The sequence below is a fragment of the Mobula birostris genome, chromosome 7 (assembly GCF_030028105.1).
Source record: "Mobula birostris isolate sMobBir1 chromosome 7, sMobBir1.hap1, whole genome shotgun sequence".
In the NCBI taxonomy this organism is placed as follows: Eukaryota; Metazoa; Chordata; class Chondrichthyes; order Myliobatiformes; family Myliobatidae; genus Mobula; species Mobula birostris.
This window is the reverse complement of record NC_092376.1, coordinates 154119209-154134971: the sequence shown is the minus strand read 5'-3', so window position 1 is coordinate 154134971 and position 15763 is coordinate 154119209. Positions and strand designations below refer to the sequence as shown.

Below are 15763 nucleotides of genomic sequence, written 5' to 3'. Positions count from 1 at the left end.
CAGAGATCTTGACACACAGGAACTTAAAACTGCTCACTTTCTCTCCACGTCTGATCCCTCTATGAGGAATGGTATGTGTTCCTTTGTCTTACCCTTCCTGAAGTCCACAATCAGCTCTCTTGTCTTACTGACGTTGAGTGCCAGGTTGTTGCTGCGACACTACTCCGCTAGTTGGCATATCTCGCTCCTGTACGCCCTCTCGTTTCCATCTGAGAGTCTACCAACACTGTCATATGATTGTGTATTTGTAACCATGTTCTAAAATGGGACCAGTGAGCAAAATGACTTTTATTGCAATCTGGTAGTTTCATTGTCACCATTACAAATATGAGATTTTCATTCAATTAATAGTTTAAATTCTCCAGATGCAATGCTCCATTTATCATGAACCCAGGCCTCTGGAAATGAGTCTAGTAAAACAATCATATTGTAGCAATGATTGTGAAGATACTGTGAGTATGCATACTAAAGGATATTCATGTCCAACACATGGGAATAACCTATGTGAAGGCAATGGCCAGATAATATGTACATTGGACATAGAAGTTGTGTAGATTTGGCATGTCACCAGAAGCTTCAGCTTTGAATTTTGAGCTTTGATAATAAACTGGTCTTTGAAGGCCTGGTGAATTCTTGTTCGGTACATCAGCATTAGAGGTCACTGCTCCATGCAAGTGTAGAAGGAGCTAGATTGTCTTTCAGGAGGATGCATATTCAAATCTTACAATGAGAACTTTCTCATTTTGTTTAATATTCTGAAAGGGATTGGGGTGTGGCTCTATGTCAGTGGAATCTCTGGTTCATGGACCCTATTGAATAAGCAGTCAAAGTTCTGACCTCAGCTTTTGTAGCCCATGGTATCCCTGTGAGTATCGCTCCAAAATTCATTTTTGATATTGGTCCAGAATATAGGTCAGCCTTGAATATCATTACATTGACTCATCCTTGTACTCCTATGATAAGCTAGAGTTAAATATCACCTCACCTGTCAGCATCTAATGGAAAGGCTGAGTGAGTGATGAAGAACATGATGAAGGGACAGTTAGTGGACGTAAGTTATTGACTTGTTTTGTTTCACATGATGTACTGGCCAATTACAGATTCTACCTTTGAATGTCCCCTCAGATATTGATAAGTCAGCAGTTGCATACACAGTTAGATTAAAAGCAGACCCTTAAAAAGACAAATGGAATTGAAGAGGAGGAACTAGTTGGGGTTAATATAGACACAAGATCCAGACTGCTTGAGGTGATGGGTCAAAGATAATTGTCATGATAAAAGCAAGGAATTACATTTGATGTACTAGGAACCAGATCACACACAACGAAGGTGAATGATAGACATTAAAAAATATCAGTATAACATTTGTGCATGACACACCCAGAGAGTGGATGTCAAATACAGAATTAATATGCAGTTGAGGTGCACAAGAGTTACAATGAATCACAATTACAGGAGCACTCACTACTCAAAATGCATACAAAAACCATAACAAAGGAGAGAGCACATGCTGACAATAAAATAAATGATGCATCATAACCATTGGCACTTGAAGGTGAACAGATCTCAGCAGTCAAAAAGAGAGATCAGTAGAATTTGTATATGAACATCTATGTAATTTAGCCAGCAGGTGGTGTAGTGGCATCAGCACTAGTCTTTGAGGTGAATTGTCTTCAGTTCAAATCCATTCGGCTCCTTGCACACTTTCCATCCATGCTGGGTTGAGCATCAAGCTAGGAACTCAGCCTCATAAGAAAAGAGTCAAATGCCTATAAAAAACATTTGCCACCTTTGGAAGTTTTCATGATTTATTATTTTAAAACATTGAATCATAGTAAAATTAATATGGCTTTTTTGACAATGATCTACAGGAAAAGACTCTTTTGTGTCAAAGTGAAAACCAATCTCTACACAGTGATCTAAATTAATTGCAAATATAAAATGCAAAAATAAGTATTCACCCCCCCACACTTTTTAATATGACACACCAAATCATCAGTGGTGCAGCCAACTGGTTTTAGAAGTCACATAATTAGTTAAATGGAGATATGTTTTTGGAGACCTGAATGCAATCAAGATGTTTCAATTGATTGTAGTCAAAATACACCTGAATTTGGAAGGTTCAGCTGCTGGTGAGTCAGTATCCTGGCAAAAACTACACCATGAAGCCAAAAGAACACTCCAAGCAGCTCTGTGAAAAAGTTACTGAAAAGCATAAGTCAGAAGATGGATACAAGAAAAATTCCAAGTCACTGATTAACCCTTGGAGTACCGTTAGGTCAATCATCAAGAAATTGAAAAAATATGGCACAGCTGTAAATCTGCCTGGAGCAGGCCATCCTCATAAACTGACTAACTGTGCAAGAAGAGGACTACTGAGGAAGATCACCAAGAGACCTATGCAGCTCTGGAGGAGTTACAAGCTTCAGTGGCTGAGGGGTAGGAATAAGGGGTAGGCCATTTAGAACGGAGTTGAGAAAAAACTTTTTCACCCAAAGAGTGGTGGATATGTGGAATGCTCTGCCCCAAAAGGCAGTGGAGGCCAAGTCTCTGGATGCTTTCAAGAAAGGGATGGATAGAGCTCTTAATGATAGCGGAATCAAAGGTTATGGGGATAAGGCAGGAACTGGATACTGATTGTGGATGATCAGCCATGATCACAGTGAATGGCGGTGCTGGCTCGAAGGGCCTACTCCTGCACCTATTGTCTATTGAGAGTTTTAGTTAACGGTCCTGTTTGGTCTGGTGTTTATTGTTTTCTTTTCCCTTAAACACTTCGCATTGAAGTCTGTGAATTATCGACCTGTTTCAGTGTCTCTCACTCCGTACTTGGGCCATATTCATAGTCATACTTTATTGATCCCAGGGGGAAATTGGTTTTTGTTACAGTTGCACCATAAATAGTAATAGAAATAGTAATAGAACCATAAATAGTTAAATAGTAATATGTAAATTATGCCAGTAAATTATGAAATAAATCCAGGACCAGCCTATCGGCACATGGTGTCTGACCCTCCAAGGGAGGAGTTGTAAAGTTTGATGGCCACAGGCAGGAATGACTTCCTATGACGCTCTGTGCTGCATCTTGATAGAATGAGTCTCTGGCTGAATGTACTCCTGTGCCCATCCAGTACATTATGTAGTGTATGGGAGACATTGTCCAAGATGGCATGCAACTTAGATAGCATCCTCTTTTCAGACACCACCGTGAGAGAGTCCAGTTCCATCCCCACAACATCACTGGCCTTACGAATGAGTTTGTTGATTCTGTTGGTGTCTGCTACCCTCAGCCTGCTGCCCCAGCACACAACAGCAAACATGATAGCACTGAATATATCCGAACCGGGTGACAACAGACTTCTGTTTAAGGTTGTTTGTAGTACACAACAAAACTATTTCCGGTAGTTACTGAAGCAAAGAGTTTAGTAAAAATACGGTTCTGGAATTACTGGTCCGCCCACTATCAGTCAATGTTCCAAGTTTCGGGAAGAAAGTCGCTGTCTGCTCTGTGGCTGCCGCTAACATGCGGGATTACGATGAAGTTACCGCTTTCTTGCGAGGCTGGGGACCACATCAGAAATTTCTCTTCTTTCTTCTGAGTGTCAGCGTCATTCCGAATGGTTTCACCGGATTAAGCATAATTTTCGTCGGAGATGTCCCAGAACATCACTGCTTAATTCCCGAGAACCTCAACCTCAGCGAAGCATGGAGGAACAAGACCATCCCTCTACAAGGCGCCGAACAGCAGCGCAGCAAGTGCAGTCGGTACCGGCTGGACGTGATAATGAACCTTTCGGAAACGTTCCCCGACCCCGATTTCCTCAACATGTCTGAGATCGAACAGGAACCGTGTCTGGATGGATGGGAGTACAGTAAGGAGCAGTACATCTCCACTATCGTCTCCGAGGTATGTGCTTGTACCCGCAGTGGTTAGCCCGAGAATACTTTGTAAAGACAGTTGTGATACGTTCAGATCTCTCAATACAACCCGGGTATTCCGATTTCTTCCCTCATCCCAAAGGTTTAAATATAGGTGTGGGTATCGAATGTTGGCGCCGAAAGCTTGGCGATATTTGGCCCAGTTTAATCTTCGCTGATTTGATGAGACGTAAAGCATTTCACTGTAATTTTCGATGTGGCAAATAAAGCAAATCTTATTCTGATTTTATTTAAACCCACACATAACGAAACAAATTTTTAATTAAGGGCTAATTAAGTGAAATGCGACTCTTGTTTCTCTACCCACAAATGAGCGACTTTTTTTTGTTTTTGGTTTAGATTTCCAGCATCTGTCGTTTTGCTTTTAATCATCACGAAACATCTGCAATTCTTTCTGTTAGCTAGCCTTGGGCATGGTATAATCTATGTTTGCTTTGTGTCTGGGAACGCCAGATATCCGATTTTGATGCATGACTCGGAGTTCGTTTCTCCGCGCTCAGCCTTTCTGTGCTCCTGCAAGTTGTGACCGAACATATTTAAATTTCTAGCGTTGAATTTGGTTTAAAAATTGTGGGTGATTCTAAAACTTGGAGAAAAGCTTTACATTTGACTGCTTCATGCTGGCGGCAGACTAGTGGTATTTCTGAGGAGTACTTGCCGAAGCAAAGAACTGTCTGCTTCTGTGGGCAGATTTAATGGAGGCTTGGTCGGGAAGACAAACCATGTGTCAATTTTTTTAAAAGACAACGAGTTTTCTCTAAATGTGTCAGATATTTTGACTAGGCTGCTGCAATTGCACTAACATTTGGTGACACATGAACGTAAGAAATGGGGCGGAAAATCGTTTCCCTGAGGTGCTCCATATCTTAAGACTATGGCTGTTCTTTCTCTACTCCATTTTCCTCAATTCTCTCAAAGCCCATAAATCTATCATTCTCCGTTTTGCATGTGACTAAGCCTCTGCAGCCTTCCAGACAATAAATTGCATAGCCTCAACTTACGCCACTCCTGTCAGAAACCAGCTACTTTTTTTTTTGAAACTTTGCAATGGTGCTCAGCTTCTCCGCCATGGAAACATCTTCTTTGCTTCTTGTGTGTCAAACATGTATCAATGAAATTGCCGCTCATTCTTCTAAACCCCAGATAATGCACTTATTGCTCAATCTTTGATGCAGCGCATGCCTGGATCTAGCCCAGTGAATCTCAGCTATATTCCTTCTACAGTAATTACATCCTTTCTTAGCTAGTTGACCAGAATTTCATATTATTTTCCTAATGTTGTCTCACCAAGCTCACACAAATTCTGTCTACTAAGCTCTTGCTGTATGTGCATTTTGACATAGAAACATGGAAAACCTACAACACAATACAGGCCCTTCGGCCCACGATGCTGTGCTGAACATGTCCTTACCTTAGAAACTACCTAAGGTTACCCATAGCCCTCTATTTTTCTAAGCTCTGTGTACCTATCCAGGAGTCTCTGAAAAGACCTTATCGTATCCACCGTCGCTGGCAGCCTATTCCACACACTCACCACACTCTGCATTTTTTTTTAAAAAAAACTTACCCCTGACATCTCCTCAGTACCTATTGCCAGGCAGCTTAAAATAGTGCTCTCTCGTGTTAGTCATTTCAGCCCTGGGGAGAAAGCTTCTGACTGACCACGCCATCAATGCCTCTCATCATCTTGTACACTTCTGTCAGGTAACCTCTCATCCTCTGCCACTCCTAAGAGAAAAGGCCGAGTTCACTCAACCTATTCTCATAAGGCATACTCCCCAATACAGGCAACATCCTTGTAAATTTCCTCTGCACCCTTTCTATAGTTTCCACATCCTTCCTGTAGTGAGGTGACCAGAAATGAGCATATTACTCCATGTGGGGTCTGACCAGGGTCCTATATAGCTGTAACATTACCTCTCAGCTCTTAAACTCAATCCCACGGTTGATGAAGGCCAATGCACTGTATGCCTTCTTAACCACATAATCAACCTGCGCAGCAGCTTTGAGTGTCCTATGGACTCAGACCACAAGATCCCTCTGATCACCCACACTACCAAGGGCCTTACCATTAATACTACATTCTGCCATCATATTTGACCTACCAAAATGAACCAGCCCAGTTTTGCATCCTGTTAATGTCCTGCTGCAATGTCTGACAGCCCTCCACACTATCCACAACACAACACCCCCAACCTTTGTGTCATCAGCATATTTACTAACCCATCCCTCCACTTCGTCATCCAGGTCATTTATAAAAATCATGACAAGAAGAGATCCCAGAGCAGATCCCTGAGACACACCACTGGTCACCAACCTCCATGCAGAATATGACCTGTCTACAACCACTCGCTGCCTTCTCTGGGCAAGGCAATTCTGGATTCACAAAAGAAGGTCCCCTAGGATCCCATGACTCCTTACTTTCTCAATAAGCCTTGCATGATGGGAAATGGATCTGAGTATTAATATTGATGAAACAAATTGGTCAAGACTGTGTCTTGACAGTATGACAAATACAATAAACATTCGACTTAGATTAGTACAATATAATTTTTTACATCAATTATATATTACACCACAAAAAATAAATAGATTAAATTCAAATCTATCTGATCAATGTTTTTGGTGTAATCAAGAAATTGGTACTTTCTTACATTCTACTTGGTCTTGTTCTAAAATTCAACCTTTTTGGATAAATTTAAGAATCTTATTGGAACAAGTTACTGGAACTCAATTTCCACATAATCCTGTATTATTTCTATTAGGTGATATTGAAGGGATAAAACCGAAACTTAAATTGAATAAGTATCAGAAAGAATTCATAAAAATTGCACTGGCAGTAGCTAAGAAGGCTATAGCAGTTACTTGGAAATCTGATTCGTATTTAAGTATGAATCGTTGGAACAATGAAATGGCTAGTTCTATTCCACTTGAAAAAATTACTTATAATTTAAGAGATAAATATGAAACATTTTTTGAATATTTGGCGCCCTTATTTACAAAAGATAGGATGGCATATTTAGTTGCTCCGATGATAAAGATCTTGGTCCCTTGGGGAAAGTAATAAATAAATATACTAAATTTATTTTGAATCCTATGGAGCATGTGGAAACCTTCCAATATCCAGGCGGTTCTCTTTTTTCTTTTTTTTCTTTCTTTTCTTTTTAGGTAGGTGTATATATTGGGGGGGAGGGTTAAGGGGAGGGAGGAGGGTTGACACTATCTTTTCATGTATTCACTTTGAAAACTCAATAAAAATTACATTTAAAAAAAAATAAGCCTGGCACGGGGCACCTTATCAAATGCCTTGCTGAAATCCATATACACTACATCTACTGCTTTACCTTCATCAGTGTGTTTAGTCACATCCTCAAAAAATTAAATCAGGCTTGTAACACATGACCTGCCTTTGACAAAGCCATGCTGACTATTCCTAATCATATTATGCCTCTCCAAGTGTTCTTAAGTCCTGCCTCTCAGATATTTTCCATCAACTTACCAACCACTGAAGTAAGACTCACTGGTCTAAAATTTTTCTGGGCTTTCTCTACTCCCTTTCTTGAAAAAGGGAACAACAACTGCAATCCTCCAATCCTCTGGAACCTCTCCCGTCCCCATTGATGAGGCAAAGATCATTGCCAGAGGCTCAGCAATCTCCTCCCTCATCTCTCACAGTAGCCTGGGTACATCTCATCAAGTCCCGGAGACTTATCCAACGATGCTTTCCAAAAGTTCCAGCACATCCTCTTTCTTAATGTCTATATGCTCAAGCTTTTCAATCTGCTATGTCATCCCTACAATCGCCAAGATCCTTTTCCATAGTGAATACTGAGGCAAACTATTCATTAAGTACCTCTGCTATACACACTTTTGCACTGTCACACTTGATTGGTCCTTTTCTCTCATGTCTTATCCTCTTGCTCTTCACATACTTGTAGAATGCCTTGGGGTTTTCTTTAATCCTGCTTGCCAAGGCCTTCTCATGGTCCCTTCTGGCTCTCCTAATTTCATTCTTCAGCTCCTTCCTGCTAGCCATATAAGCTTCTAGATCTTTATTATTACCTAGTTTTTTGAACCTTTCATAAGCTTTTCTTTTCTTCTTGACCAGATTTTCAACAGCCTCTGTGTATCACAGTTCCTGTACCCTACCATCCTTTCTGTCTCATTGTAATGTACATATACAGAACACCAGGCAGATATCCCCTGAACATCTGCCACATTTCTGCTGTACATTTCCCTGAGAACATCTGTTCCCAATTTATGCTTCCAAGTTCCTGCCTGATAGCTTTATATTTCCCTTTACTCCAATTAAACACTTTCCTAACTTGTCTGTTCCCATCCCTCTCCAATGCTATGATAAAGGAGATAGAATTGTGATCACTATCTCTGAAATGCTCTCCCACTGAGAGACCTGACACCTGACCAGGTTCATTTCCCAATACCAGATCAAGTACTGCCTCTCCTCTTGTAGGTTTATCTACATATTGTGTCAGGAAACCTTCCTGGACACACCTAACAAACTCCACCCCATATAAACCCGTCACTCTAGGGAGATGCCAATCAATATCTGGGAAATTAAAATCTCCCACCACGACAACCCTTTTATTATTACACCCTTCCAGAATCTGTTTCCCTATCTGCCCCTCCATGTCCCTGTTACTATTGAGTGGTCTATAAAAAAACACCCAGTAGAGTTATGGACCTTTTCCTGTTTCTAACTTCCACCCACAGAGACAATCCCTCCATGAATCCTCCATGACTCACTCTTCCTTCAGTTAGTCCTGACGAAGGGTCTCAGCCTGAAACGTCGACTGCACCTCTTCCTAGAGATGCTGCCTGGCCTGCTGCGTTCACCAGCAACTTTGATGTGTGTTCCCTCCATGAATACCTCCTTTTCGGCAGCCATGACGCTATCTCTGATCAACAGTGCCATGCCCCCCACCTCTTTTGCCTCCCTCCCAGTTTTTTCTGAAACATCTAAAGTCTGGTACTCGAAGTAACCATTCCTGCCCCTGAGCTATCCAAGTCTCTGTAATGGCCACAACATAATAGCTTCAAGTACTGAACCACGCTCTAAGCTCATCTGCTTTGTTCATGGTGCTTCTTGTATTAAAATAGACACATTGCAAACCATCAGTCTGAGTGTATCCCTTCTCTCTCACCTGCATATCCTCCCTTTCACACTGTCTCGAAGCTTTCTCAATTTCTGAGCCAGCCACCCCTTCCTCCGTCTCTTCAGTTCTGTTTCCACCCCCCAGCATTTCAAGTTTAAACTCTCCCAGACTGCCTTCGCAAATCTCCCTCCCAGGATATTGGTTCCCCTCGGATTCAAGTGCAACCCGTCCTTTTTGTACAGGTCGCGCCTGTCCCAAAAGGGGTCCCAATGATCCAGAAATCTGAATCCCTGTCCCCTGCTCCAATCCCTCAACCACACATTTATCCTCCACCTCACTCTATTCCTATACTCACTGTCACGTGCCACAGACGGTAATCCTGAGATTACTATCTTTGAGGTCCTGTTTCCAAACTTCTTTCTTAACTCCCTGTAATCTATTTTCAGGACTTCTTCCCTTTTTCTACCTATGCCATTGGTACCACGACCTCCGGCTATTCACCTTCCCACTTCAGGATATCGTGGACGTGATCAGAAACATCCCGGACCCTGGCACCTGGGAGGCAAACTACCATCCGTGTTTCTTTCGTCCCCAGAATCACCTGTCTGACCCCCTAACTATGGAGTCCCCTATTACTGCTGCCTACTTCCTTTCCCTACCCTTCTGAGCCACAGGGCCAGACTCTGTGCCAGAGGCATAGCCACTGTTGCTTCTCCCAGGTAGGCCATTCCCCCCACCTCCCCCCCACAACAATACTCAAACAGAAGTTCTTATTGTTCAGGGGGACAGCCACAGGGGTACTCTCCAGTATCTGACTCTTGCCATTCCCTCTCCTGACTGTTACCACTTACCTGAGGCCCTGGTGTGACTACTTGCCTAGAGCTCTTCCCTATCACCTCCTCACTTTCCCTAACCAGACAAAGGTCAATGAGCTGCAGCTCGTGTTCCCTAACGCAATCCCTAAGGACCTGCAGCTCAATGCATCTGGTACAGATGTGGCCGGCCGGAAGGCTGGGAGTTCCCGAATTTCCCCACATCTGACACCCAGCAGAGAACACCGGCCTCACAGACATACAATGGCATGCAATAGTTTGGGTACCTTTGGTCAAAATGTCTGTTACTGTGAATAGTTAAGTGAGTAGAAGATGAACTGATCTCCAAAAGTCAAAGTTAAAGATGAAACATTCTTTTCAACATTTTAAGCAAGATTAGTGTACTATTTTTGTTTTTTACAATTTTAGAGTGAAAAAAGGAAAGGAGCACATGCAAAAGTTTGGGTACTCCAAGAGATTTGAGCTCTCAGATAACTTTTACCAAGGTCTCATACCTTAATTAGCTTTTTAGGACTATGGCTTGTTCACAGTCATTGTTAGGAAAGGCCGGGTGAAGCAAATTTTAAAGCTTTATAAATACCCTGACTCCCCAACCCTTGTCCCAACAATCAGCAGCCATGGGCTCCTCTAAGCAGCTGCCTAGCACTCTGAAAATTAAAATAAATGATGCCCACAAAGCAGAAGGCTAGAAGAAGATAGCAAAGTGTTTTCAGGTAGCTGTTTCCTCAGTTCATAATATAATTAAGAAATGGCAGTTAACAGGAATGGAGGAGTAATGTTCAGGTCTGAAAGACCAAGAAAACTTTTTGAGAGAACTGCTCGTAGGATTGCTAGAAAGGCAAATCAAAAGACCTTCAGGAAGATTTGGCAGACTCTGGAGTGGTGGTGCACTGTTCTACTGTGCAGTGACATCTGCACAAATATGATCTTCATGGAAGATTCATCAGAAGAAAACCTTTCCTGCGTCCTCAGCACAAAATTCAGCAAAGGAATGCAAAGGAACATCTGAACAAGCCTGATGCATTTTGGAAACAAGTCCTGTGGACTGATGAAGTTAAAATAGAACATTTTGACCGCAATGAGCAAAGGTATGTTTGGAGAAAAAAGGGTGCAGAATTTCATGAAAAGAACACCTCTCCAACTGTTAAGCATAAGGGTAGATTGATCATGCTTTGGGCTTGTGTTGCAGCTAGTGGCACGGGGAACATTTCACTGGTGGGGGAAGAATGAATTAATTAAATACCAACAAATTCTGGAAGCATATATCACACCATCTATAAAAAAGCTGAAGATGAAAAGAGGATGGCTTCTACAACAAGATAATGATCTTGGATAATGGACTACCTCAAGAAGCGCAAGCTGAAGGTTTTGCCATGGCCCTCACAGTCTCCCGACCTAAACATCATTGAAAGTCTGTGGATAGACCTCAAAAGAGCAGTGCATGCAAGACAGCCCAAGAATCTCACAGAACTAGAAGACTTTTGCAAAAAAGAATGGGTGAAAATCCCCCAAACAAGAATTGAAAGACTCTTAGCTGGCTACAGAAAGTGTTTACAAGCTGTGATACTTGCCAAACGGGGTGTTACTAAGTACTGCCATGCAGGGTGCCCAAACTTTTGCTTCAGGCCCTTTTCCCTTTATGTTATTTTGAAACTGTAAAAGATGGAAATAAAAAAGTAATCTTGCTTAAAATATTAAAGAAATGTGTCATCTTTAACTTTATGCCTTTTGGAAATCAGGTCACCCTTTACTCGCTTAACTACTCACAGTAACAGAAATTTTGACCGGGGTGCCCAAACTTTTCCATGCCACCGTACTTCCTGTTTCTATTCCTCTCAGGTAACTTACCTCACCTTAGCCCGTTATCGCCGAAGCCCGAATGAGCCAAAGCCCTACCCCTCTGCTCCAGATCACTCTGTCGACGACCGTTCCACTAGGTGGTGTCTCCCTTTTATGCCTGAACCTTTCTTGCTACCTAACTCACGATTGATGTTCCAGTTATAGCCGCTGATAGACCATATACAATGGACAAATGCTCTCGAAGCTCCCTTTTTAAATAACTAAATGATATTTAATTCCTTATACCCAGACACAGCTAAGTCCCCATTGAACATAAATGCAACACAATCTCTCACCATTTAACACGTGATGCACTTTCAATTATGTGCAAAGTGCCTGCCCACATATCTTTCCAATTTCTATCAGCCAAATTCATTCCCATTCATTCAGATCTGTCCATACCCCCCATCAAAACCTTCTATATTTTCTCTGTACTCATTATCCTACCTTGTGTAGTATCATCAGAAACTCTGGGTATATGATATTTAGCCTTCCAACCACTGATATGCATGTCTTATCCTCTTGCTCTTCACATACTTGTAGAATGCCTTGGGGTTTCCTTTAATCCTGTTCACCAAGGCCTTCTACTGGCCCCTTCTGGCTCTCCTAATTTCAATCTTAAACTCCTTGCTACCAGCCTTATAATCTTCTATGTCTCTATCATTATCTAGTTTTTTGAACCTTTGAGCTTTTCTTTTCTTCATGACTAGATTTTCAACAGCCTTTGTACACAACGGTTCCTGTACCCTATCATCCTTTCCCTGTCTCATTGGAACGTACCTATGCAGAAGTCCACGCAAATATCCCCAGAACAATTGCCACATCTCTGCCGTACATTTCCCTGAGAACATTTGTTCCCAATTTATGCTTCCAAATTCCTGCCTGATAGCTTCATATTTCCCCTTACTCCAATTAAAGGCTTTCCTAACTTGTCTGCCCCTATCCCTCTCCAATACTATGGTAAAGGAGATAGATTTGTGATCACTATCTCCAAAATGCTTTCCCGCTGAGAGACCTGACAACGGACCAGGTTCATTTCCCAATACCTGATCAAGTACAGCCTCTCCTCTTGTAGGCTTATCTACATATTGTGTCAGGAAACCTTCCTGAACACACCTAACAAACTCCACCCCATATAAACCCCTTGCTCTAGGAAGATGCCAATCAATATTTGGGAAATTAAAATCTCCCACCACAACAACCCTGTTATTATTACACCTTTCCAGAATCTGTTTCCCTGTCTGATCATCCATGTCCCTGTTACTATTGGGTGGTCTATAAAAAAAATCCAGTAGATTCATTGACCCCTTCCTGTTTCTAACTTCCACCCACAGAGACTCTGTAGACAATGCCTCATGACTTCCTCCTTTTCGACAGCCATGACACTATTTCTGATCGGCAATGCCATGCCTCCATCTCTTTTGTACCCCTCCCTGGCCTTTCTGAAACATGCCCATGTATCTTATTTGTAATACTGTACTGTCTCATGAAGCCATGAGATCATCAAGACAGGAACACTTCTGTAAAAGACACCCTGAAAAGGCTACTTATGATATTACTCAGTTCCAGAAGATGAAAGAAGCATTTGAAAAGCATTGTACACTCAAGTCATTTGCCAAGAAAGCTAAAAATGACCTTGATAGTGGTCTCAATGCTTCTTATAACATTTTCAAAATGATAACAAAGCGTGGGAAATCTTATACAATTGGTGAAAGATTAATAATGCCTGCTGCATCAGATATGTTCACCACTGTTCTCAAAATGGATACCAGTATTTTAAAATCAATTCCTCTGAGTAATAACACCGTAGCTCATCGTATTAACAGAAGGAGTGAAGATATTGATTATCAACTGTGCACAGAGCTACAAAACACAGAATTTGGGTTGCAACTGGATGAGTCAACTGTGCAAGAAAATAAGGCATTTCTATTGGCCTTAATACAGTTTATCAAAAAATGAAAATTTATGAAGAGATTCCCTTCTGTTTTTAACTTTTTACAAATATCAACAGAGAATCAATCTACGATGAACTCAAAATGTATATTGAGGATAAAAGTATTCCAATTAGGAACATGATTTTTGTGTAACAGATGGAGCACCATATCTGACAGGTCACCATGCTGGTTTAGTTGCATTTATGAAAAAAGAAATTCCAAGTCTGTTTACAATCCATTATGTAATTCATCGTCAACATCTCAGCCAAAAACCTCACCCAGTAACTTTTTTCAAGCATGGCTCAATACCTGCTATCAACAAAATTGAATCTCATCCATTGAATTACAAATTTTACCAGTTATGCCAAGATAACAATGAGTTTAAAAGATTGCTTCTTCACACTGAAGTGTATTGGCTGTCAAAAGGCTACTACTTAAAACATTTCTTTAATCTTTTTGACACTGAAGTTGAATTTTTGCTCAAAGTGAACAAGAGCTCGGGATACAAGAGTGAACTTCTATGTGAGTTTCAATTTAATCCAGGCAAAATGTGAAGTGTCCACTTTTATCGGAAGTTTAGAAATATAAAAGCAAAAAATCAGGAGAAGAATGCCATGATGAGGCTAAACTCCGGTTGGAGGAGCAACACCTCATATACCGTCTAGGTAGTCTCCAGCCCCTTAGTATGAATATAGAATTCTCCAACTTCTGGTAATTCCCTCCTCCTCCCTTCCCTTCCCCTATCCCCTATCCCCATGTCACTCTGCCCCCTCCCCCAGCTGCCTACCACCTCCCTCTTTCTTCACCTTTCCTGCCTATCACCTCCCTGCTTCCCCTCCCCCACCCCTACCCCTACATCTTTCCCCTTACTGGTTTTTCACCTGGAACTGACCAGCCTTCTCCTTCCCACCTTCTTTATAGGGCCTCAGCCCCTTCCCTCTACAGTTCTGACGAAGGGTTCCGGCCCAAAACGTCGACCGATCTTTTCCACGGATGCTGCCCGACCTGCTGAGTTCCTGCAGTGTGTTTGTGAGAAGAATGTTCTCACAATTTCCCTGAATGGAGACCATGGAACTCTCTTTCACAGATGGTGATTTGCAAGAGTACTGCCTGCATTTGCAGTCACTGAAGAAGGATTTCCAAAATCAATTCAAGGATTTGAATGATCTGGAAATTCCAGACTGGGTAATTAACCCATTTCCTTTCAAAGTGGAAGAACAGGAAGAGAGCTTGCAAGAAGAAATAACTGAAATTCAGAATGAAGAAGAAACAAAAGGGCTTTTCAAAAATGTCATTTTTTGTGGTATGTGGCTTCACTGTCGTACAAAGTTCCCTGGTTTGTGGAGAACTGCTCTTTGTACTGCTCTTCATTGTATTTCCATCCTCCTACCTTGTTGAAAAAGGCTCCAGTGCAGTGAACCACATAATCACAAAAGACAAAAACTACTTGGATATTGTTACGCAAGGGGACTTAAGGATTTTGCAGTCACAACTTGAATCAGATATTTCAGCTCTTGCTGTACACCATCAACCTCAAGGTTCATATTAATACCTAAACTGCTGTAAGCTAGGTTTAAAGACAAATACCAAATTTAAATCAGAATCATTTTTATCATATGAGCATATGGTAGATGCATTTTTGCCAGAAATTTATTATTGCGGCAGGGGGTGGGGGGTGGTGTTAGCAAGTATGAAATTGCTTTAGGGGGGCATTGATTTAACCTAATTTTGTTGCAAAGAATGGGGCGAACCCAAATGCAGGACACTGGCACGGAGATTGAGTTAGGATGTAGACGAGGGTGTGGGAGTGGCTGGAGCTGAACGGCAAACAGGAGGGTGAACAGGAAAGCAGGAGGCAAGCAGAACTTATCTTGACACGGAGTGTAGAAAGGCAAGCGGTAGACAAATACTTTTCTTGACACGGAGAGACAGAGTTACACAGGTAATCCTCGGTACTGAAGTAAAACTTACAATACACAATCCTAAGCGACCGGAAACGTTAGTTACCACACTAGCTAAACAACTATCTGGCAACGAGTGGATGCAAAGCTGGGGTTTTTATGCTGCAGGTCATAATGAGAGCCCGGTGTGTCGCCATCAAAGG

General features: G+C 41.7%; 1 protein-coding gene across 1 annotated transcript in view; it reads left to right on the top strand.

Moving 5' to 3' along the window:
• Positions 1–3140: 3140 nt before the first annotated feature.
• Positions 3141–15763, top strand: part of LOC140200518 (organic cation/carnitine transporter 2-like) — an 81256-nt gene continuing 68633 nt past the window's right edge. The window contains exon 1 of the mRNA XM_072263979.1: positions 3141–3907. Coding sequence (XP_072120080.1) covers positions 3524–3907 — 384 coding nt within the window. The 5' untranslated portion in view covers positions 3141–3523. The remainder of the gene's footprint in view (positions 3908–15763) is intronic.